The following is a 25,259-nucleotide window of genomic DNA, read 5'->3' on the forward strand; positions in this document are numbered from 1 at the left end:
ATTTTTGATATAGTAGGACAAATAAATTTCCTTAAACGGCTTGTCTATATTTTTGTGGCTTGGATCCAGGTTAAATGCAGCCTTTCAGCTTTTTGGAGAAAATGAATGAAAAATGGGGCAACTTATTTAAACTTCAATATTAACTCTTCTTTAGAGAGTCAGAAACCATATTTTAATTTCCATTACCAAAGTGATTTTCTCTGCAGAAGCCAAAATGGCTTCTAGTTCTTTATTTCTCTCTCTTGTGTACTCATTTCTAGAGAGATAAGGAAGACCAGCTGAGTACACTGCCCAGGTGCATCTTGGAGAGCTAACCTCCCCAAATGCAGTGGTGCTTCTTGAGAGCCCTGCGAAGCAGCCCGATCAAACTCTGCCATCTTTGGGCATGCTGGCAGACAGAGGCTTCTCAGAGAGCAGTCTTGGAAAAGGTCCCTGTAAGGTGATGAGAGTGGTCTGGCCACAAGTTTCTGAGAACTCTGAAATCCCAGCACCATGAAGTTGCTTGGGGCCAGTAGTCACCTCTTCTACTCCATAGCTTAGAATTCCCAATTGGTCCTTTTCCTTTTACCTTTACCCTAAATTTCTCAATTATGAAAATCTTTCAGATGCATTTTCTTGTAAGTTTTGAAAGATAAGCTTTTGCACATGGTTATGTATTTCATTTACACTTCGGGATGTCAAGCCATCTCATATTTAGGTATGGATGCTGGTTTCTATTTTAAGTGTTTCATATATTCTCACATGCCTCATACTAATGGATGACATGGACAACAAGTCCTCGTAGCCATCCCAACCTGCTAGTTTTCTCCAGAGGATTATAACAGATAGTAATATATGCAGCTGCACTGGAACTTGATTTAATAAACTAAGTAAAATGGAATGCACCACATATAATTTCATAATCTGATGTTAATGATGTCTGTGAATATACTTTTAGAGTAATTTGACCTTAGCTTTTTAGATACCGAGTTCTTTGATTTTAATGTACTTCTTTAAAAAATAAGTAATTTTTCTTCATAGAACACTATCATTTTTAACTTCTAAAGGAGTATTTTAAAGTGTTATCTTGGAGATTTATTGTAAAAAAAATGTTTCATTAAACCAAAACTCACAAATGTTACCATGCAGCAAGAATTTTCATGATCATTTCTCATTTTGTGTCATTGTCCTGTTCAGTTACTTAGAGTAACTACCTCTTTATGGGTTAAATATAAATTTCTTGGCCAGAATTGTCTCTGTCTAATCCCAATTCTCCCACTACCCTCACATACCTTTTTGGCAGTCATCTTACTAATAACTCTAATACCTTATATTTCTCAGAACTTGTCAAGCAAATCGTATTTAATGAGCACTGTTATACTAAAGAATACCAAAAACATAAGACAGTTTAGCCCTGTTACTTTCAATTATTGTTGTACTATTTTTTGCTTAATTTCTAGATTTTTTTTTTCATGTTTATCATGTCTCTGTAGGTAAAGTGGGCAGAAACCATTTTCCACTTCATATTTCCTATAAGCCCTGTCTGAATATAAAGTTAATACATGAGCCTATGGTCAGATACTTTTTTAATCAACAAAAGTAATTAACAGTATGGGGACATGTCTCCAAACGTTTATTGAAAGTAGGCAAGGAATGAATAAAGTGGTGGTGGTATAATTCATTGTCATTCATCAAACATTACCTTAATCCCTTATATATATATATATATATATATATATATATATATATATAAATCCATTTATATATATATAAATCCATTTATATATATATAAATACTGAGAATACAAAAATGAGTAAAACATACTTCTTTACAGAGCTCATAACTTACAGAAACATGGCCCATGAAACTGTTACAATACAAACTGGTAAAAGAATATTCTGAACTTTATATAACAGTAGCTATAGAAAGAAACAAAACCTAACTCAGCTGTCAGTTGTGGTTGGAGTCAGGCAGGCAGTGCTGGTCCACAAGTGGTGGTTTCTGAACTGAGTTCGAAGCATGGGTAGGAGTTACTAGGTCAGACACATAGTGAAAGAGAATAGCCTCACCATTTAGACATTGAGCTTGCTTGATAATCATGAGGCACAATCTGACCAGGATAGTGAGAAGTCCCTCAACAAAATGCCATTTATAATGTTTTGGTTTACTTTTAGTTTTTATCTCCATAAAAATCTTAAAATGTTTAACAGACCTAATCGTGACTTATTTTTCCCAATTTATAGACTTGATTCCACGGAACCATTTCATGTGTGAGTGGCATCTGCCATACATCTCCATTCCACCTAATCCCAGGCTTACGTTCTTAACTCATCTGATCTCCCAAACCGGGAACACGAGTTATTCCAAACTCCTGCTCCCTTCATTTAATCAGTCATCCTATCTTGTAAACCTTACTTCTAAATATTTCTCAAATACACTGAGAGGAACAGAATGGGAATCTGTTCAGGGATAGACATAGGAGTTACTACCAGACCTGAAGATTAAAAGTCAGAAGTCGTAGGTTCTAGACTTGCTTTTCCAATTGTCTTGCTTTGTAAATTTAGGTTATAGGTCTGAAATATTATAATCTAAGACAATGTTTTTTTTGTTTTGTTTTGTTTTTAAAGATTTTATTTATTTGTCAGAGAGAGAGAGAGAGTGTGAGCACAAGCAGGCTCCCTGCCGGGCAAGGAGCCCAATGTGGGACTCGATCCCAGGAGCCTGGGATCATGACCTGAGCCGAAGGCAGACACTTAACCGACTGAGCCACCCAGGCATTCCCCCCCTCCCTTTTTTTTAAAGATTTTATTTATTTGTCAGAGAGAGAGAGAAAGACAAAGTTAAAAAGAAATACAAAACCATACCAAAATTAAGAAAACCCTTTTTTTTAATTTTGTTTTTTTTTTTTTTTTTTTGCCAGCTTGGCTCTACTACTTGATTTCTAAAGGGTTTAGTAGTTACTCTTCCACAGTTTAATTGTTTTGTCATTTCCTAATGCTGCTGATGCAATGATGTTTTCTGTAGGATGACAAGCTGCTGAGATTACAACATCTGTATGACCTTGTAATTTCTGTACAATCTCTTTAGTCTGAAGGTTCCAAATGTAAACCAGATTATCTTCTGAACCAGACACAATCCATTTTCCACCAGTAACTGAAAAATTGGCAAATATGCAGTATTTCTCATTCTTATGACCAGTGTAGGTTTTCAGGCATCTGCCTCTGCTATAATCCCACAGTTTAAGAGTATTGTCCAAAGTTGCAATTAGAAGATATCTTCCATTTGGAGAAAATTTTACAAAAGAGATAGGAAGGTTATCATCATCAACAAGTGTTTTTAAACACTGACCTGATGCAGCATCCCAAATTCTACAGACACCATCATAGCTACCTGACACAATCAAGGACCCGCTACAATTAAAATGAACAGCAGAAACTGGGTCAGAATGAGCAGACAAAGTCTTGAGGCACTTTCCTGTTTTCACCTCCCATATTTTCACACTCTCATCAAAAGATCCTGAAATGATGAGATTGGATGGTGGATTGAAATTACAGCAAAAAACATAATTACTATGCCCCCTCAGCGTTTTCAAACATTTTCCAGATCTCACATCCCAAATCTTTAGCGTTTTATCATCTGAGGCAGAAACAAGGCGACTGGAATCTGATGACCAGGCAACATCTGATATTTCCAGATTGTGACCATAAAGTGTTTTCTCATACTTTCCATCATAGGCTCCCCAAATTATAATTACTTTGTCAGCAGAAGAACTTGCTAGCCATTCTCCATTAGGACTAAACTTAACCGATGATACTGCATCCGTATGCCCCACGAGAGTAAATTTAAGAGCATAGTTTGGTTTTTCAGACATTTGCTTGCTCCGATTGGCTGATAAGGGGAGGCTCGACTCTGCTTTAGCATCTCCTGCCTCCTTTGTCGCCACGGTTCTGAAGCTCCAAGTCAGTAGATTAGGTAAGCGTCCGGCCCTGAACCAGGCAGCCCAATATTCTGACTTTCTGCCCAGCAAAATGAAGATAAAAACATCAGACTCAAAAATAAACGGTCTTTTAGTGATTATAATTTCTGGCTGTCTTTAAACTACCCTATACAACGATTCAGCAGCACGGCTTGGACCACTTCTCTTTTTTCTTTGCTTCCTCCTTCGTAAACAAATACTTGAGAAATAATACTAGAAGGGTCCAATGCGCTGTCGGCAAGTGAGGTATGTTTTGGGTATTTTGTGAAGGTATAAAGCCGTGCAAAGTAACGAGGGGCGTGGGTGATCTACAAAAAGTATTTTTTCACCGCCCCTCCCCCAACTCTGAAACATTTAGAACACTGAGCAAGCCTACCAGTCAGACAGACTTTCGGTACTTGAGCATGAATGAAACACCACTTAAACAAACGATTTCAGGAAGTCAAAACAAAAACCTGCGCAGGCATCATGAATTGCGGTCCTGACCGGCTGCAGTCCGCGGATAAACACTGGGGCGCACCGCCGCGTCAATCCAACCCAGCTGGCAGGACGGCGGAGCGCATGTGCACTCCGACTTCGAGCCGACAGGACCAATGGGAGAGGTCTGCCTGCGCTTGCGCAAAGGAAGGCGCCGGCGTTTGCTTCCGGTCTTCTTTGGCGGAGGTTGCCACACGCAAAATGCTGGACTTCCTCCTTTTCCGTGTGGGTAGGTGTACTTGGCTTCTCCCAGACCTGACTGACTAGCGTCGGTAGCGGTGAATGTTTCAAAGAACATTCATTTCTTTTTGGAAACCGTGTCACGAGAAAGAACTGAATTTTCCGATTCCCTTAGTGGAAAGTTAAGCCCACATTTGGCACCTAGCTAGCCGTCCATCCCGGTGACTAAGCATCTGCTTCGCGGGCCTCTTTGGTTCTGCTCCTCTCTACTCTTGTGGTATAGAGCCTGGTGGCGTGTACTTAAGGCTGCAGATAGGCAAGGGGAGCTTAGCCGAATTTACGCCCAGATTATAAAGCTTCTGGTTTTAAAAGTTTTGCGTAAACGTTTCGGGAAGGAATGTGTTTTGGGCCTCCAAAAGCCCCTGCTTAGGACATGGTAGTGCCGTGGAAACGAGCAAACGTTTGTTTTAGCATTTCCTTATGCCTTAAACTTTCTAAGAGAAAAGGTCAGATCTGCATAGGTGCTTGAGACCGAAAAAGACCTAGAAGTTGGTGGAACGTGGTTAAGAAATGTGTAAAGTTAACTTGTAATAGGCTTTAAAGAGTTTATAAAGTTTTAAATGTTTAATGGGCCTGAGAGTGCTGTATAAAGATGTATGCTTTTCAGATTAAGTTACTATCTTTAAACAAGAATAGGTTTACCGGGGTGCCTTTCTGGCTCAGTCCCTAGATTATGCGGCTCTTGATCCTTTTGCTCTCCGAGTCTCGAGTTCAAGCCCCACCTTGGGCGTAGAGCTTACTTAAAAAAAAGTTTACCAAAAAATTGGAAGCCTGATGAGTTTCTACTTACCTGTAATTGCTCAATAAAGAGAGCTCAAGTGTGTTTACAAGGTTTCCCCCCTCTCCGAGCTGAAGTCTAGAGGCAAGTATCTTTTTTTTTTTTAACGTAAGCTCGAGTCGCGTGCTCTACCACTTAGCCAACCAGGCGCCCCGCGGCAAGTATCTCTTGATGTTTTCTGTCAGCCAACAGTTAAAAGCATTTGGAAACAAATTCCCCTATCCTGTATTTATTAGGGATGATTGAAAGTCTGGCCTTTAAGTGAGGCACGACATAATTAAATCACCTATAATAATCGACTGTAGTGAAAACCTCATTACCTTAAGACGCTACTACTGTAGTTTGGAATTTGGACAGGCATTGGACAAAAGCTTTAGTCTTAGCTAGTGCAAATTAATGGTGTAACGATAACGTGGTGCTGGGAATAGGAAGAGCATCTTTTAAGTGGATTGGCACATCCATTTATATACATTAAATTAGGATGCTTCTTGGATATTTTTTAAGGCAAGGCCACCACGGACCTTCCCTCTGTAACATTTTAAAAAGAACTTTTCCCTTTTATGTATCTTAAAGTTCAGTTATGATAAACTCTGCCTCTTCTCTCTCCTTTCCTCCTGTTAGCCTGTAATCGTATGTTTTTTACTGGGAAGCTTAGAAACACTCTAAAACTCTGCATCAGTTGAGACTATTTTCATTTTTATTAACTCATTAAAAAAAAAGCTATAGAGAACATAGTGTAGGCTTGTTCCAAAGATTTTAAGTAAATTTGTATTTTTCCAATAACTGTTCTGTGCACTGAGTAAAGAAAGAAGAAATTAGACAAGGTAAATTTGACATGAGGGCTAGGATGGGGTGTTGGTGCTGGCGTATATTCTAATAACCCACTAGAAACACCACAAAAATCAGAGGGACAGGGGACATAGTCAAGAATGTCTTGATAGGGGGCGCCTCGCTGGCTCAGTCAGTAGAGTATGCCACTCTTGATCTCAGGGTGGTGAGTTCAAGCCCATTAGGGATAGAGTTTACTTAAAAAAAAAAAAGTGATAGGAATATCCAGAAATAATTGTTCTTCAGATTTTCCCAGAATTTGAAGAAATTTCCACTATTAAAATCCATTTCTAGATGTCGGAATTTTTTGTTTACAAATAGCGTCAGGAATTTGTAAAGAAATTAAAGCTCTGACTATAACTAGGTAAATCTTTTTATTAATCATGTTCTAATATTAATATGTAGTCCTGATATTGTGTCCTTATGAATTAGGCCTAAGAATTTTGTAGCTTAGGTCCTTGAGAGGAGGGGAGCATTAGCAATGTGGAGTGTGAGTAGGGAATACTGATACAGGTAAATCCAAAGTGGCAGAAACCATAATTAGAGCTGTGCATTTGCTGCTCTCAAGCAAAATTCCTCATACGGTCCTGTTTTTAATGATTTCTATTTTTGCTGCTTAGTCTTTACCAGATAGGTGATTTGGAAGTTTCCCTCTCTGTAGAAATCAATTTGTTTTCTTTAGAGTTCCCATAAAAGTTTTAGAACTGAAGGTCTCAATGGTTAAAAGGTTGATTTCCCTTCCCCTCAGTCAAGTTTGCAGATATGCTAAATAGAAATGCCACAAATAGGTCATTTTTTAAAATAGATATTTTTGGTATCTATGTCAGGACTGCGATTAAGTCCTATTTTAAGGAATGTCTTGACCGACTCCCTTCATAGCAATTCCTAAGCAATTCCAGTTGAGCAGTCTTCAAAAGTCAAGCACAATAGAACTGTGTACAGTTGCTTAGGACCACTAGCAATTTAAATCTATTAAAATCTAGTTGGACTAAATATGTAGTGGCCCAGAATTTATCTAAACTGAGACCTTTTTCAAAGTGAAAGGGGACACAAATAATCAGCTGTTAATTGATAACCTGGGACTATACCTAGCAAACCACTATAATCACTGACTTCTGGAGGACTCTCATAAATCACCACTTAATTTTGGAAAATTCTACACTGTTTATATGGTAACACCCCAGCCTGCCCACATCTCTCTCAAACCCTGTGCTTTTCTTTCCCCACCACTCTGGTCTCCTGGGTTTCTGTTTTCTCCTCATCCATCATTCTAAATAATGCTGGGCCCAAGTGGTTTAGATAAGGCAATGATCCAAACTGGATTCCCACAGGCTTCCTCAGGTTAAATGGGTATAAAGGAATTTAGAGTAATTTTATTCTCTGCAGAAACATTCAAGATCACAGATATTACCATATATTGATTTTAAAAAGAGAACAGACTTTTTCAAATTGGCAAATGAAATAAGGGGCAACAGTCACCTACACTAGCTTTAATAAATTTGTAAACTCAGCCATTTGTACTAGAGATGACAGTGTAGTCTGCAGGAACTAATTACATTTTGATTTAAGATTGTTTTCAGAAAAAAGTACCTGGTTAGTAGAATCTCTCAGCAAGACATTTAGTAGTAAAAATGAAAAAAGAACAAACACCCTATTTAATAGCCTAAGGCAACCACCAATTTCCATGTAAGTTGGATGTAATTGGCAAAAAAGTTATTTTTCTTAACTTTAGAGTAGGTCAGAAGAGATTAATGTGCTATTTTTGATAATACAAACACATGGGGTTGATTATACATATGTTACCCTGTAAAATATATCCATAACTTTTCACAGAAGGCGTAGGGTTTTTTGTTTTTATATAATGAATGGCTATAACAATGCTTTTGTAAACTTCAGGTCAGATCATGTCCTCCTGAAAGGTAACCACGTATAAAACATACATTGAGACACTAAGTCTAAGAGTTGTTAATTCCTGGTTTCAAACAGCAGCATAAAAGAATTCCTTTGAATTTTCTTTTGTAACCAAGTACCCTTTACTAATATCACATCGATGCATATTCCTTCAGTCATTTAGTATTTATTGAATAGTCTACTATGTGCAAGGCACTCACCCATGGCCTGACAGACCACATTCAAGTACAAAGAATCATCAGATCCATTCCAAATCAAAGCGTAAGAACACTTTGAAAAACAACATATAGTGGTCATAATGATGAAGTAAGCAGAACATAACAACATACATTAAAAGGTGATCTTTCTAACTTTTGATACTCCTTGGGACGATACTCCTTTAGGAAGTCAGCTGTGTTAAATTCACGTCCATGCATGGCACTGCTTTCTAAGGCAGAATTCTTCATTCCAAAGCCTTCTCTGTCAGTACCTTCTACATTTAAGTTTGTTGAATGGAAACATGTTTCTGAGTTTACCCATTATGCTAATGAACTCAAAATCAATCATTTGCATATATATTTTTTGACTTCTGTTGTTTTGTCAGGTCATATACAGAATTTTAGCACCACAGAAGGGAAAAAGAAGTTTGGGCTGAGAGGCTCTACATTACCAAAATATGTAACCTAAAAGCAACTTCATACCTTAGTTATTTTAAGGGTGCTCATGAGAAAGAGCCAGAAAGACTGGTCTGACAAAAAGCTGGTCCAGCTGGGACAGTTGTGTAAGTCTAGTTCTGGGAGTTCCTGGCCCAGAACACCACCTCCACCGTGACCTCTGCTTTCTTCCAGACACAGCCTGCACAGACAGTGTATGAGGTTGTGACCTTGGAGTAAAGTAAATTCTCCTAAGTCTTGATTCTGTCACCTATATCATAATGTCAGTTATCTACCTCAAAGAGCAGTTGGAGGATTAAAAGAGAAAAAACGGAAGCCCTTCCCCAGGCACCTGGCACACAACAGAGGCTCAAAGACTAGTTGCCTTTTTGACCTGTGGGAAAACAGACTGGGACTTCTTTTTTCCTACCCTCAGTTGAAAGCAAAACTTCATCTACCCTTAATCTTTTCTTCTTGCCCCAGACTTCCAAATTTTATACCCAGTTAGCAACTTGATATTTTTAAAATTAGCATATAATACTTGCTTTACTTCATCAAACATTTTTGTGAGGTCCTGGTACTGTTACTACCTATCCTTTTCTGACAAGAAAGCATATTATAGAATACTGTCTGTATTAGAGCAGACTTACTGTACTGATGTCCCATCTGGCTTTCAGTTACTTGAACTTTAAAAAAATATATATATATTTTTTTAAGGAATCTCTATTCCCAACATGGGGCTCGAACTCATGACCCTAAGATCAAGAGTTTCATGCTCTACTGACTGTGCCAGCCAGGCGCCCCATGAGAAAGCAAATTTTTTTTTCTTTTTAAATTTTTGTTTAAATTTTTTTTTTTTTTAGGAGGCTCCACGCCCAGCGTGGGGTTTGAACTCACGACCCTGGGATCAGGAGTCACATGCTTTACCCACTGAGCCAGCCAGGTGCTCGGTAACTTTAACTTTTGATAGAGAAAGGTAGCCAAAAATATTTCCCAGCATGGCAGATACGTATTTACTGTGCTCAACTAACAACAGATGAAAGTGGCTCTATTAATTTCAGATGGCAAAAAATTCAGATTTGAGACTTCATATATAGATAGATAGGTATACCTATTTCTCAAATGAGCAAATTTTGGAATGTAGGAGGTAGAACATAGTATATAAATATGAAAAGCAAACAATGCCCCTTTCTAAAAGTAGATCCCTTTTCTTTACTGAAAAACATCCTTAACACATCAAGATTTCCTATAATGAAAAGCCCCAAGCCCTAAAACATCAATATGCAATGACTTGCCTACTGATAGAAAAAATGTTCACAAAACTAATCAGCAAGAAAGAAAAATCTTTCAACTTGAGGAAAACCCTTTCATAATGCAACCCCAAACTGGGAGATTATAAATAACTGAAATGTTCGTTTAGCACTAGAGAAGTAAATTCAAAGTTGCCTGTGAGTGGCCAGGTACAACAGGATTTAATTGACAATAGTTTGGTTTCTAAAATATATTACATATTTTTTCTCAGGCAAAATCAGCAACAATCTGCAATAATAATTCAAATTTATTATGGGGTAATTGTCATTGCTTATATTTGTGACGATATGAAAAAATGGCCCAGAGCCCATTTAGCTTTATCTGGCAGATGGAAGAAACAATCCTAGGGCAATAGTTTTCAAAAACAGTATAGCTGACAAAGGTTTAAAAGGGCCCTTACTTAATGACAAGAACATGAATTAAAGTGTTCCATAGAAAACTCTCTCCTTAATCTGTTTTCCTTTCCTGGTTTTTCTCAATCTAACCATATCTACCCTGCTGGTCCTTCAAATATAGGGTGCCTTTATATCCTAAATGCTTTCAATGCTTTTTTTTCCCCACCTAAGTTTTCATTGAATATACTTTGAAAGTGCGGAGGAGGAAAAAGGGGGGGGGTGGATAATCAAGCTACTTTCCCCCCTGGTTAGTATATATTGCAGGAGAGTTTTCCTGTGTTGAAATTAACATGCTTTTGTAATGAGTAACATCTTAGTGATAGGGTTTCAATAAATTCAATGTAAATTAATAGAATCTGCCAGGCAGAGAACTAAAATGAGGACTTAGTTACCTCCTGAAGTCTCATTCATTTCTATAACCAAAAAGGCTGCTTTATCAGTTCCAACAGTTATGCTGGGATTTAACTTTTAGTTAATTCCAATTTTTATATTAAGAACATTTTATTGCAAAAAAAATTTAGCTCATCGCTCATGAACTTCCAAGACAGGAGCAAGATAAATTCCTGTTTACAACAGAAAATGGACCACAACAGTTAAATGGACTTTGTTTAATTCATTCACTGAGACACCTGCAATTGCAAAACTCCCAGTGTATGCTCTTCTTACTAACCTGGAGAAACAACTTTGTGGGCTTTATCCTTTTTCCATTCAAACTGGTTTATCAAAAATGAATTGAAATTTTTAAAATTATCCAATAGAAGGTACATAATTTAAAACATCCTAGAGAAATGACGTGTTACCAGTGATGTACAGGTTAAAAAAATTCAGCCACAAAAAAAGTCAAAGCTAAAAACAAGATTTTTACTATGAATCAGTGCTTCTATTACCCTTCTGAAAGAAGTTATATTTTAATGTGATGTAAAGGCAAAACTGAAAGTTTTTCTTTAAATTAACCACCTAATTTGTCCCTAAAATTACAAAGAATCAAAGTCTTTTACAGGTCAAGTGCAGTAAACTAAAATGTCCTTTCAGCACAAAGCAGCACTAGAAAAAGTTATAGATGGGAGTTGACTAGTTTTGCAGTGGCTGCTCCATCAGTAACAGACAGACATCAGACGGTATCCATCCAGAGCACAGACACAACTACAGACTAGATGCGAAGAATGTGTCACACACTTGGCTGATAAATGTCCTTTGTATCTTTCTACTTTGAATGAAGTGGATTTTTTTAAAGTTTAAATCAGGTCACGTAAGTTGGCTGTTTAAATAACAACATGATGAGGTATGAAAGCTCTGAATATCCCTAACATTCAGCAGGATTTACCAGAGATGTATAATAACCTGTCAGGGGACTTCCATAAAGTTACATTTTGGGGTTATAATGAATTCTAGAAGAGGACAAGATTAAAGAGGTTTAAAAGGGTATTCTCTGAAACAGAAGTGAGCGACTTTTCCTTCAGAATTCATTTTGAACAGCATATCAACAAAAAAATCTTCTCTGATAGTGTGTCCCAACATTGAGTCAAGATGGCCAACTAGCACCAAGAAGTCATATTGAACTCAGTTGCAGTTCTCTTGGCAATTAAGCTTATATTTTCATTCCAGTCCAAGCACAAATGTGGATCACTGAAGACAGTACTGGAAGCGCCATTTGCAGGTACATTGCGGTTATCATTAAATGAGCCAGAAGATAGAAACTTTTTATTTTATGGGTGGACTTGACTGGGCAGTACTAGTAGATGAAATGATTAGGGAACAATGAGGTTATATTAAAAAAAAAAAAATCCCTGCCCTTATTTGGGTTGAATAGGTCATGTTGAGAAGATGATTATTTAAGATAAGGATGCTACATTAAAAGGATCATATATGCAGCATGAATACATTAGAATCAAGCTGCACCGGGCTAAGAAAAAAAAGTTTCCCTAAGTAACCTTTAAAAGTATGTGTTATCTGCCAGTCACAGAGGGGAAAAGCACCTAGGGTGAACTCCAATTTAATGAGGACCTTGATCAGGACCACAAAGCCTGAAACATTTGTTTTAATGCAGAAACACAGCCTCTAGTCACACTGGTTGAGTCTGGGAAAATTGGAGGGATTTTTTGTTTTTTGTTGTTGTTTTTTTTACTTTTTTATTGAAGTACAGGATATTGTTTCGATTACTAAGGATTCTAACTCTTCATACCAGCATTAGAATCGAACCACTTCCAAATCCTAAGACACATAAGACCAAAGAGAAGCAATAGCCATACAAATTAATGTGCCCCTCTCCTTGCTGCTCTAAGGGAATCTTCAAACCAGTATCACATTTAAGAGTCAAAGTGTTAATTCTTCAGCATTCCTGACAACTAGAAAGCACATTCACTGAAGGCTGAAGGTGAGGGAGCGGATGGTTTAACTTTAATATCTGTGAAGAATGGCGCCAATAGAGGAAAGAAAACCATCCAGTCTCAGTAAGGATTAATGCAAATTTGGCTAGAAAAGCCACCAGGTAATCCAAGGGTTCACTGTGGAAGAACTCATGAAAAGTACTCTGAAGTGTACACAACAGGTCTAAACATCTCCCTTGTTGCAAGTAGTTGTGTGAAATTCAAGATAAAGGTTTAGTCTCATCTCTTAATATCAGTGTTTTTCCCCACTTTAAAGGGAAGGAGGAGTCCTCTTTTTCCCCCACAAAGAAAGGGAGCCACATTAATATGTGTATAATCCCATGACTCTTATATAAGTGCAGATCTCCAAAGCCTAGGGATTTTCCATAAGAGTGGGCCGTTCTGGTTACCCTTTTTATTAGAAGGGTATTCCACCACAGAGAGCCAGAGGTTTTCCAGATGTGTGTAAGAGAGCAGGTGCGCAAGGCAAGCAAATGAGCGCAAACAGTATTATGGAAAACATTTGAGAAGTTAGCTCCATGAGGACTGTGGGCTCCACAAGAGGACTTGACTGGGTAGCCTGGTCTGACACAGGAACATGAAAGCAGAGTATTGCTTCAAAGCTGGAAACCTTCCATAGGAGCCTCACACTGCTGGAAGATGTACTGCTGCTGGCTAAGGTCAACCTGGGGTGCAATGCTGCTGTCCTCATCCTCGGTCCCAAAGTAATGCTCGATAAGATCAAAGGCCTTCTGGTAGATCTCCTGGTTTTCATGACTCTGTAAGAACTCAATTTTATCCAGACCTAGAACGAAGAATAAAGAAAAATCTGTGTGTATGTGTGTGTATACATATGTATTGTTTGTATCTGTTGGAAATGAAACTGTATTTTGCCATGTCTCCTTACTGTAAAGGAAGATTTTCTTCTCTACTTATATCTCATTGGTATTTTGTAACAGCATAGAAAGTATCACTGGGATGACATCTGAATGCTAGTACTACAAACTGACATCTTAAACACATGCAAGCAAAAACCAGTCCCCAGAAGCAGCAATTTCCCTAACAGTCTTCACACATCATCCAGTGGCTAAGGCCAGTAGCAGAAGTGTTCCTTTTGAACTATATCTGTGACCTAACTAATTCTTGGCTCCGGTTCTATCAACTAAGTTCTGAGCTATCCAATATGTCAACAGATGTATATAATACCCTTAAAAGAGGCAGAATCAATTTCTACTGCTTAAACTAAGAAGTCCAACTAGAACAATTAGCCAACACAGTCCCTTTACTAAGTTTGAGCCCATCTGAGCTAGGCTTTTCTTCTACTTGCAGCCATAAGCAACCTAACCGCTACAGCAATACCGGAAATAAATGTTAATATTGCTCAAAGGAAAAAAAATACATATTCATATATATCGCCATGTTAAAATATATATACATCAAAAAATTAACAGTAGTTATTTCTGTGGAGGAGTATCTCCAGGTAGAGGAACATTTTCCTTTTTTATGCATTTCAAAATGTCTTATACTAAGCAGGTATAGCTTTTATAATTTTTTTTTAATGGTAAATTGTTAAAATCATTTTGGAAAGCAGTTCTGCATTATCTGATAAACTGGAAGATGAACAAACCCTATGATCCCTAATTCCAGTCTTAGGAATAAACAAACCCTAGAGTAGTGGTTTTCAACCCTGACCATGCATTAAAATCACAGAGGGAACTAAAATGTACATTGGTAAACCAATGATTAAGAGTACAGTCAACCCTGAGATTGGAAGAATGAAGAAACCAAATAGTGACTCTTCAAAATGAGAACTCTAAATCTTAAAGTGAAAAGGAGTAGATTCTGGCATCATCTATAGTAGATGCAAATGTTCTTGAGGCTCAGATGGACTAGTAAGAATACAAGAGCACCCACAAGGGCAAGCAGAGTCCAGGAATTAGGAAGATCTTTACAGCCCGGTGTAAAAATAGCTAAATTGAAGGGTACTCACTTCTCTTCACAATTAATGCATATTTTTTTCTAATAATTCTACCTACTAAACATTATTATTCATAAGAGAACAAGTTTTTCATATGAGTTTGTGCTCACTGATATATGGACAAGTCAGAAAAGCAAGAAGAAAAATATAATTTCAGGACATCTATTAAACACTCTATCTTACCATATGCTTCTTCAATCAAAGCGCAGTAAGGGTTGATGCCAGTGCCATTCCTTTTGGCTTCTTGTTCTCCAAGCCTCAGGATATTTTCCAAGCCATTTAGGGCAACCTGTACAATCTTAGAGTCCATGACTGTAAGGAGATCACAAAGTGGCTTGATACAACCGAGTTCTACGAGGTACCTAAATACAAAGAACAATTTAGTCAAAGCTTTCAATTTCATAAAACTTTTATAAAATAAGTGGGTCATCCTCAAACTATAGAGATAAAAATGAGCACCCATTCAGCCATATAGGCTACATCTTACCACAAAGCTACAAATAAATGAAACAAAACCAGTTCTCTAACACCATCTCCATTTTTCCTCCTCCACAACTACTGGACTCCAAAAAACTGAATACCCTCTTACTCTGAATATGAGCAACTCATCAAAACAGTGTAATTTTGGCTAATTTCATCTTTGTTTCTGTAGAACCACACCTCTGAAACAGGTGCTAAAGCCACCATAGGCCCAACAGGCCAATTCTATTTTGTACAAAGATCTCTTAAAACTCCAAGAAAACAATTTTTTTTTTAAAGATTTTTATTTATTTATTTGAGAGAGAGAGCACATGAGAGGGGGGAGGGTCGGGAGGGTCAGAAGGAGAAGCAGACTCCCCGCTGAGCAGGGAGCCCGATGCAGGACTCGATCCAGGGACTCCAGGATCATGACCTGAGCCGAAGGCGGCCGCCTAACCAACTGAGCCACGCAGGCGCCCAAGAAAACAATTTAAAAATGGGCAAAAGATCTGAACATACCTTTCACCAAAGATCTGATGGCAAATTAAGTAAGAAAAGATGCTCAACATCATTAATATATGTCATCAGGGGACTGCAAATTAAAACAATGATGCCACACCTATTAAAATGGCTAAAATGCAAAACAACTTGACAATACCAAATGCTGACAAGAATGAGGGGCAATAGGAACCCTCATTTTTTTGCTGGTGGGAATGCAACATAGGAACTTTGGAAGACGGCTTGGCAACTTTTTACAAAGCTTCCTGTACAATCCAGCAATCACACTGTGGACACTCACCCAATTGAGATGAAAACTTAGGTCCACACCAAAACCTATACACACACATTTATAGCAGCTTTATTCGTAACTGCCGAAAAGCCAGAAGCAACCAAGATGTTCTTAAATAGGCAAATGGATAAACAAACTGTAGTATATCCAGACAATGGACTATTATTCGGTGATAAAAAGAAATGCACTATCAAGCCATGAAAAGACATGAAGGAAACTTAGACATGCTAAGTCAAAGAAGCCAGTCTGAAAAGACTCCAGACTATATGATTCCAAACATGACATCCTGGAAAAGACAAAACTTTTATAAAGACAATAAAAAGTGGGGTGCCTGGCTGGCTCAGTTTGTTAAACGTCTGACTCTTGATTTCAACTCAGGTTATGATCTCAGGGTTGTCCTGGGCATGGAACCTGCTTAAGATTTTCTCTCTCCCTCACCCTTTGCCCCTCTCCCCTATCCCTTAAAAAAAAAAAAGACAATAAAAAGTATAGTGGTTGCCAGGGATTTGAGGGGTGGGTGGGGGTAGAGGGGTAGTGAGGAATAGGTGAAGCAGAGGGGATTTTTTTAGGGCAGTAGAACTATTCTGTATGACACTACAATGGTAGAAATAGAACATGCATTCACCAATACCTATAGAATTATACAACACAAAAAGCTTTCAGCTCAGATCATGATCTCAGGATCCTGGGATCAAGCACAGCATTGGGCTCCGCACTCAGTGGGGAGTCTGCTTCTCTGCCCCTCTCTACCTCTGCCCCTCCCCTCACTCGCACTCTGTTAAATAAATAAATCTTTTAAAAAACAAAAACCAAGGCTCTTTTACGATTACAAATGTTAGTTGCAAATTTGAAAAACAGAAAAGCATGAAGAAAAAGTACACAGAGATTAACCACCACTATTATACCCCACTATTGCTTCCTCTGTGTCCTAATTTTTATGAAGGGTACCCACCTACCATTCTCCCCAGTTACCTTTGACTCTTCCCTTTCCTTCCCTTCCTACTTAAAGCCTGCCAGCAAGTCCTACAGATCCTTTCTTCTTGTATTGAGACCCATATCTCATGCTACAGCTATTAATCCTGGCTGTACACTATTACAGTGGCATCTTAATTGCTCTTTCCTCTTCAAAATACTATGTTCTTCATTAATACTCTCAAGGCCAAAGATACTGAGTCTTCCCATTAAGACTAAGGCCTTCATCCCAGCTTCCAAAGCCCATCAATTACTTAATTCCTCATCTTGCAAAAGAATAATCTATAGCAGGGGATGCCTGGGTGGCTCACTGGTTGAGCGTCTGCCTTCAGCTCCGGTGATGATCTCAGGGTCCTGGGATCAAGCCCCATTGTCGGGCTCTTCACTCAGCAGGGCATCTGCTTCTCCCTGTCCCTGTCTGTCTGTGATATCTCTCACTCTCTCTCAAATAATAAAAATAAGATCTTAAAAAAAAAATAACATATAGCAATACTGATTTGCCTCTTCCAATAACATTACCTGTGCACATTCCCTCACACTTCCCCTCGTGCTATTTGCTCTCCTCCAAAATAACCAAATCTCTACCCAAATGGCAAGTTTCATCTCTTCCATAAACTTTCTCTAATTCAAGGGAATATTCTTTATCCCTCATTCTTAAGAAACTATATATTAGCATTTGATTATATTTAACCTAAAATTATGGATATTTCCTAAGTTACTCTAATTGGTTCTTGCATCTAAATCTTGTCTACTCAATAAGAATAAGCAAAACCACACAGATGTATTTTATCAGTGATAAAGTCAGTATATTTTCTGTAATTTGGACTGTAATATTTTTGTAATAGTTTTTCAAGATAATTCGTCTGGTTAAGAAGAAACTGCCAGATTGATAATGAACTTCATTAATATAAACAGCTATGCTGAATTTTAAAAAGGAATAGTAAGTAGGCTTTACACTCTTCTTTAACAGAGCAAAATACCCCTGAATACTTTCTGATGAAATCTACCACAGTATTTTAGAAATGTTTTAAAAATATGTGTACAGTTTAACCATTTCAACTATGAAACCATATTATAACTTCTACATTACTTCTTACTGCTACCATTACTGGGATAAATGCCGTTACCCGTGGTGGCATACTTATAATCATAGTACCCCAGAACCAGAATCTTGGGAGGTTGAAAAAGACCTTAACCTCATAAAAAGTGCTTCTGAAGACCACTTGCAATCTTCCTTGAAAACTTGTCACTGATGAACTTTACCAAAATAGTTATTTGCAGTATTAATCTATTTTATTATTTTAGGTACAGTTATCTTCTGTACCTAATCAACTTCTGAAATGTTAGGACTACCTTTTGCATTTTTAAACTTCTAACAGAGCACTAAAAATTAGTATTGGTTAATTAGTGCCAACATTGAACCCACAAGGCAACAATATGAGAAGTAGTTGTATTTTTCTGACAGTATATATAAGGGAGGGGTTACAACTTCAACACTCATTTAGAAATATCTTCCCCTCATCTGAATTTCCCATAGAGAAAGTTAAGGCAGGCTAAGAAGAGTCTAGGTTCCATTTTTCTCTTCATCATTAATCTTTTTTTTAATCTGAAATACTGAATGTCCATAATTTAGCATTTAATTGTATGATGTCTTCTTTCAGGAATTGATTCCTGTCCGTATATATGCCTTCTCTAGCCATTAAGATTATAAGCCACCCAAGGGGCCATTTAAGTCTCAAGCTAATACAGCTCTCTCCCTTTACTGAACATTATAGAACTTTAGGAGACACTGCCTCTAGTGAATTTGTCATTTTATTCTCAGATATACCTCTCTTTCAAAGTCTGATCCAAATCTTTTTAAGACATCTAAACTAAAAACAGCAAGTTAGATACCAAAGTTGGACTCTAAGGATTCTACTAGTAACCTTCTAGACTACTTAAGATTGTTCTGACCAGAAAGCTCCAGAGTAGACTAAAGCCACCCTTTAAATACTTCCATTTTCTCAAACCTCAACTATGCCTTACTTCTATTATCCTGGAATTATTTCAGCAAGAAGGAATGGGAGAAAAATTAAATATACATTTGAGTCTAGTTATGAAACTCAGAACAATCTTCCAAGAGGTTAGAATTGAGCATTCATAACTAGTAGACATAATTTTTCCTTTAATTTACAAGATGCTACCTGGCTAGTACTTACTTGATCTGTTCAGCTGATCCTCCAGAAGTTGCATTTGTGATGGCCCAAGCTGCTTCTTTCCTTGTCCGAAACTCAGCGGTTTGTAATATACTAATGAGGGCTGGAAAAATGTTGGCATCTATCACAGTCTGAAATTAAATTAAAAATTAAATGAAAAGGGAAATAACAAAATTTGTAAAAATGTTCATGATACTAATTATAACTTTTTAGCTAGCTTCACTAATGACACCCCTCTGCCTGTTAAAAATTAACTGGAAGGAGTTTAAGTCCTCTTACCCATAACCTTTCAACTATACTTGGTATCACTGGTAATACTCTCTCTGGAGTCTGGGATCTTATAATCTCTTAGTTTTTTCCCCAAGTTCTTTTCTGATTGTCCTCTCTTGTTCCACCCACAGTAACAAATTACAAAAGTTCAATTTTCTGTTCCTCTGCTACTCTCATTTCTTTCACAGCATCCAACTCTGACACGTGTGTTGTAACCCTCCAGCCCTCACTTTTGGGTGCTCCAGCCCAAGGTGGCCAACAGCTTGCTTCAGATCTGCTAACCACTTCAAACATCCACCCTCTCTATATTAGGTGTCTTCTCAAACCTCTATTTTTGTATTTATAAAGGCTCTTTTTGTATTTACTTATTCTAAATTTTATCAGTCACTAAGTCTCCTTTACATTCTCAATTTAAAACATCAGGAGCCACCTTTTCCTTCCCTTTTAGCACTGCCTCAATCCTATTCCAACCTACCACCTCCCACCCAGATTACCAGCATAGCCTGTAGTTGGACAGAGTACTTTTACTCACTCTCCCCTCATATATGAACACTGAAAGTCTGCCTCAAATTACTTCCCTCATTTTTCTCCTAAGCTCAAAAACCTAAAATGGGTTCATATCATTTCCTCTACCAAGAAACTGAGAAATTCTATGTAAGAGCCTGATAGTAGCAGGCAATCAACTATAGCTGAAATCACCTCATATGAACTGCTATAGCTATCAATCTCAGTCCCTGGCAGCATTCTGGGGATGACTAACCATGCTCTTTTTGTTTTGTTTCAAGTTTTTATTTAAATTCTAGTTAATTAACATACAGTGTAATATTGGTTTCAGGAGTTGAATTTAGTGATTCATCAACCATGCTTTCCTGATCAAGAACTCTATTATACCAGTGAAGGAAGTCAGCAAAGTTTAGCAGAAAAATACTTCATCTTGATCCTGTCATTTACTAGGGGTGCCCTTGAGCAAATCACTTTCTCTGATACTCAGTTTCATCCTTAAATGAGAATACTGGATGAGATAACCTCTATGATTCCACTCAGCTCAAAGTCCCATAGGTCTGTGTTTTATCTTTTATAACGTTTAGCCTTTCTCATGGCCAATGTGAACCCTTCGGCCCACTGCTTGCTTTATCTTCCACTTGGGTTACTCTCCCACCTAATGTAAGAATAAAATTAAAAAGCAGATAACCATTTAGAGAGAAATGGGTCCCCAAAGGTTTTATAAAAAATTGAAGTTATCTAATACATGGGGCCACTAGAAAAAAAAAATATCTTACTTGGCAAGAGTAAAGCCAATCTGTTTAGTATAAAGATCATCAAAACATTTCGAAAATATAAGACACTATCTCTTGGGTCTTGGCAAATCATCAAATATTAAAGGCAAAGGGAAAAACCAAGACCAAAGTTTCAAAAGTCTGAACTTCTGTAAGGTAGGTTTAAAAAAAATAAATAAATAAGTAAACAAGACAACAATGCTGGACATTAATGGTCTGCAAGATAGTAACGAAAAAAAACTTTAAGGCTAATTGAAAAAAAGCTAAAACTTATCAATAAAAATAGAAAAAGACAGATGCTATGGGATTACCTGAATCTGTGCTCTATTTCCAGCTGTGATATTAGATATTGTCCAACATGCTTCCTTTTTGATAGATTCCTTTGGGCTACTCAGCAAATGCAATAAACTCTGCAGAGCTGAGCAATTCAAAATTACCTAAAAGGAAAAGTTTGAAACTTATTCTCTATTGATCCAAACAGAAGTAAATCTTTAACTCATTTATTTTAGGAACAATATAAGCAAAGAAATAATGTCTCCCCTTGAAATTTTAGAAATAACTTTATATATGTAAAAAAGTATTCAGTGCCAATAAGAATTAGTTTCTAAGATTATCAAAGCAGTTTTGTTATACACATTACAATTGTACAACTGCTGCTTCTTAAGGCATAATAATGTATTAGTCCTTCACCTTCCTATCCCTTACAGGAATTAAAAAGTCTTTTGGATGGGTAAATAGATCAAGTGGCCAGAAATTCAGAAGTGGTCTCAGATTTTTAAGTCTTCTGATAACACTCTACCTGGTAGTCAGCAAATACCTACTTAATGAAGTACACCAACTGCTTTAGAGGACACAAAGATAAAAAAGAATATGTCCCCAGCTATCAAACAGCTTACAAAGGTGAGGGAGAGTAAGACAAATACATACGAAGCAGATCTAGTCTACCAAAACTAAACTCATAAGTTATAATGACTGAAATAATATGTGGTGGGCTCAAGAATCGATCACTGAATAACAGAATAGATACCTAGTCCAGAAACAAGCACAGGTATTTATGAGGAATTAAATATATAATAAAGTTCCTCCAGAGGTTAACTAGTTGAAAAACATTTTTTATTTTTGAAAAGTATTTTTTAAAAAATTCTTAACCCATTACCAAAATAAAGACTAAATATACAAACACACCATAAAACAGAAGAAAATATCAGTAAATAGCTGGTTTGGGGATAGGGAGGGACTTTCCAAGCATAAAAACAATGGAAGAAATTACAGGGAAAAAATAAAATTTCATCAAATAGAAATATCTGCATGTCAAAAAAATACAAAAAATACATACTACATAATGTAAAAAAAATTGCAACAGATAAGAGGGTTGCTGTCTTTAATATGTAAATTGTTAAAAGAAACTACAATTTTTTTTTTTTTAAAGATTTTATTTATTTATTTGAGAGAGAGAGAGAGAAAGAGCACAAGAGGGGGGAGCAGGAGAGGGAGAAGCAGACTCCCTGCCGAGCAGGGAGCCCGATGCGGGACTCGATCCCAGGATTCCAGGATCATGACCTGAGCCTAAGGCAGTCACTTAACCAACTGAGCCACCCAGGCGCCCAGAAACTACAATTTTAATAGATTACCTACCTCACAAGTAATAAAAGAAATGCAAATTAAATAAGTCATTTCTGCCTATTTAATACAGCTCAAAAAATAATAAAACGTGGTTAAAGCAGCACAATCTTAACAGTATAAAAGATACTACAGAGCAATTTTTTAAATGCCAAAGATGTGATCTAGAAAATAAACATGCCAAAAAATAATAAAAAAATAAACCTGTCACAAGTTAAAGACAATACTTCTGGAGTAGTGAGGAAAAAAAGACTTTGTGGGGGTGGAGGGAATGCCTTGAAACACGGATAGGATTTCATAAGCAAAGAAGGAGGACACAACAGATAAGAAAGGCTGGAAATGAAAAAGTGCTGAGACAAGCTACCACAAAGTACCAAAATAAGGAAAGAACAGAGCAGTGAGGCTTATTAAGGAAGAGTTCTATAACCCTAAAATTAACAGTAGGCTACAAGAAAGAATGAGACTAAAATCCTGAAGTACAAATTCTTTAGTCTTTCAAGATTCTTTATCTCATAGTCATTAAAAAAGTTCAGTTTCTGAAAGGAAGGTAATGTGAACAAGGTTGTTTTAGGAAAGATTAAGCTGTTACTAGGAAGAGTCAACTGAGGGGTAAATGCTGGGGAGAAGAGGAAGATAAATGAGATAACGACCCTTGTGTGTGACCCTTGTGTGTGAGAAAACATGGACCAAACTAAGGTAATTAGATGAGGATACTGAAACACTAAGAATCAACAAGAGTTGGTGACTTTGCTATACAAGATGTGAGAGATGGAGGCACCAAATATGACTGCAAAGTTGAGGGTGTGGGTGAATAGTTACCTCATTAATTGAAATGAAAAAAAAAAAAAAAAAAAAAAACTTGAAACAAGCTTTCGGGGGGGAAAAAGAAAAAATGTTGAGAGACACACCCTTGTGTGTGATCCTTAACAGGCTACTGGAGACCCAGGAGTAGAACTTAAGGGACATCAGAACTAGATGTACAGATACAGAACTTCATTCAATAATTTTTGAGTCCTTACACATTGTGCCAGGAACTATTAAGACTACAGAAGGAGAAAAATGAACAAGATTGACACCATTCCCCGCCCTCGAAGCTCACAATCTAGTAATGACAGTTACAATACAGTGTGATATGTGCTATGAAGGATGAAACAAAAGAAGGCACACCTAACTTAAGAGTCTGGTAGCAAACAAGGCCTCTCAGAAAAAATAATATTAACAGGAAGACCTGAAGAATGAGACGACCTTAGCCGCAGAGTGTGGATTCATGTGAGGGAGTGGTTAACAGCAGGGATGGGGATGCAAGCATATGTTCGGTGGAGACGGAAGCAAACGTGTAGTAAAACTTAGGGCTGAGTGTGGTCATAGTGAATTCAAGGAATAAACATGGCAAAAGCACAGAGCGTAGCATGGGGAGGGAAAGACAAACTTTTTTTGAATAGCAGATACACTGACAAGGTTTAAAAATTCAGAAAGTATGAAGGACTACAGAGGCAAAGCCTCCTTTCCATTCCCATACCCCAGCAACCCAGGTCTCCACAGACACAATCAATGTTATTAGTTTCCTGTGTTTCCTTCCAGAGAAATTTTATGCAAATATAATCAAGCATATATGTTTTCTTTTTCTCTCCTCCCTGCCCCCTTTTATATAAATAGTAATAGATTCTACACACTTTCTGCCCCTTGTTTTTCTTTTTAAATGATAAAACCTGGAGATATTTCTGAATCAGTGCTTAAGAGCTTCCTCATTCTGTTGCATAGCATTCCATTAAACGGGTACCATATTTTAAAGGATCTCAAACACCCTCAAAGGACAATAGGGGACCATAAAAAGATTTCAGGTAAGAGAATGACATGATGAAATTTGCATTTTATAAGCATCCCTCTGATGATACGGAATGGAACAAGAAATGTCTGAACTAAGCACTGCAAGAGACAAGTGGAAATGGCACCTAGTGACTAATGAGAGAGGTGGACAGGGAATGATCCAGCTAATGTACAGGTTTTGGGCATGGTCAACTCTTGGTGGCATTCACTGAGGTAGGTAACATAAATAAGCAGAGGCCCAGATAAACCAGGGAAGATAATGAGTTCCCTTCTGGATAGCATAAATTTAAAGTAAATATTAGAGTTGGAAGACACCTTCAAGTACAAATCCAAATTTTAGGGATTAGAAGTGCAGACATTAAATGCCTTCCTGCGATTCAGGGCTGGGAAACCTAATTCTCAATTCCCAATCAAGCTGCACCAGGGTGATGGTTGAAGTTATAAATAAGATCAATGAATAATTATCCCTTCCAGGGGATAATCCCACAAACCTGAAAGAACAGGAAAAGGAGCTAGGCTAAGGAGAAATGGTCAGTGAAGCAGGAGACCCAAAACACTTCAACACCACTGAAGCCTAGGAAAAGAATGTTAAAGACAATGCCAAGGCATCTGAGAGATAAAGAAAAATAGCTAGAACAATCCACTGTGAATGATATATCTTGATACAGAAGTTGAATGGAGTGGGGAGGGATGACATTAAGAACAAGGAAGGAAGAATCCTCCTCACACTGGAGACTTATCATGTGCAAAGAAAAGGAAGCTATTAGAGAGATGAAGCTGACAGAGAAAGGATGCTACTGGAGGCTCTGACCCTCACAAGAACCACTTCAAGTAGAGGGAGTAGTGGGAAATAAACCTGACTAACCAAAGGGTAAGTTAAATCATAGGGGAACCCAAAATTGCTATAAGCAATAGGTAAAGATAGTGCCAGTGAAGGTACTGAAAGTAGCTAAGGCAACATTTTTAACAAACATTAA

General features: G+C 37.5%; 2 protein-coding genes and 1 non-coding gene across 3 annotated transcripts in view; all 3 read right to left on the reverse strand.

Moving 5' to 3' along the window:
- Positions 1-2,870: 2,870 nt before the first annotated feature.
- On the reverse strand, positions 2,871-4,519 carry WDR5B (WD repeat domain 5B). The gene is made up of 2 exons (XM_044920279.1): positions 4,494-4,519; positions 2,871-4,071 (listed from the first exon to the last, which is right to left on the reverse strand). The coding sequence occupies exons 1-2, from the start codon at positions 4,517-4,519 to the stop codon at positions 2,931-2,933; spliced, it is 1,167 nt and encodes a 388-aa protein (XP_044776214.1). The 3' UTR covers positions 2,871-2,930.
- A 5,175-nt stretch (positions 4,520-9,694) lies between these two features.
- Positions 9,695-9,767, reverse strand: TRNAR-CCU. The gene has a single exon. It is a non-coding gene; the product is annotated as a tRNA-Arg (tRNA).
- The window catches only part of KPNA1 (karyopherin subunit alpha 1), a 70,985-nt gene continuing 55,422 nt past the window's right edge, over positions 9,697-25,259 (reverse strand). The window contains exons 11-14 of the mRNA XM_021692709.2: positions 21,147-21,272; positions 19,292-19,419; positions 15,056-15,234; positions 9,697-13,699 (exon numbers count right to left, since the gene is read on the reverse strand). Coding sequence (XP_021548384.1) covers positions 13,512-13,699; positions 15,056-15,234; positions 19,292-19,419; positions 21,147-21,272 — 621 coding nt within the window. The 3' untranslated portion in view covers positions 9,697-13,511. The remainder of the gene's footprint in view (positions 13,700-15,055; positions 15,235-19,291; positions 19,420-21,146; positions 21,273-25,259) is intronic.

This window comes from Neomonachus schauinslandi, chromosome 1 (assembly GCF_002201575.2).
Source record: "Neomonachus schauinslandi chromosome 1, ASM220157v2, whole genome shotgun sequence".
NCBI classification, from domain to species: domain Eukaryota; kingdom Metazoa; phylum Chordata; class Mammalia; order Carnivora; family Phocidae; genus Neomonachus; species Neomonachus schauinslandi.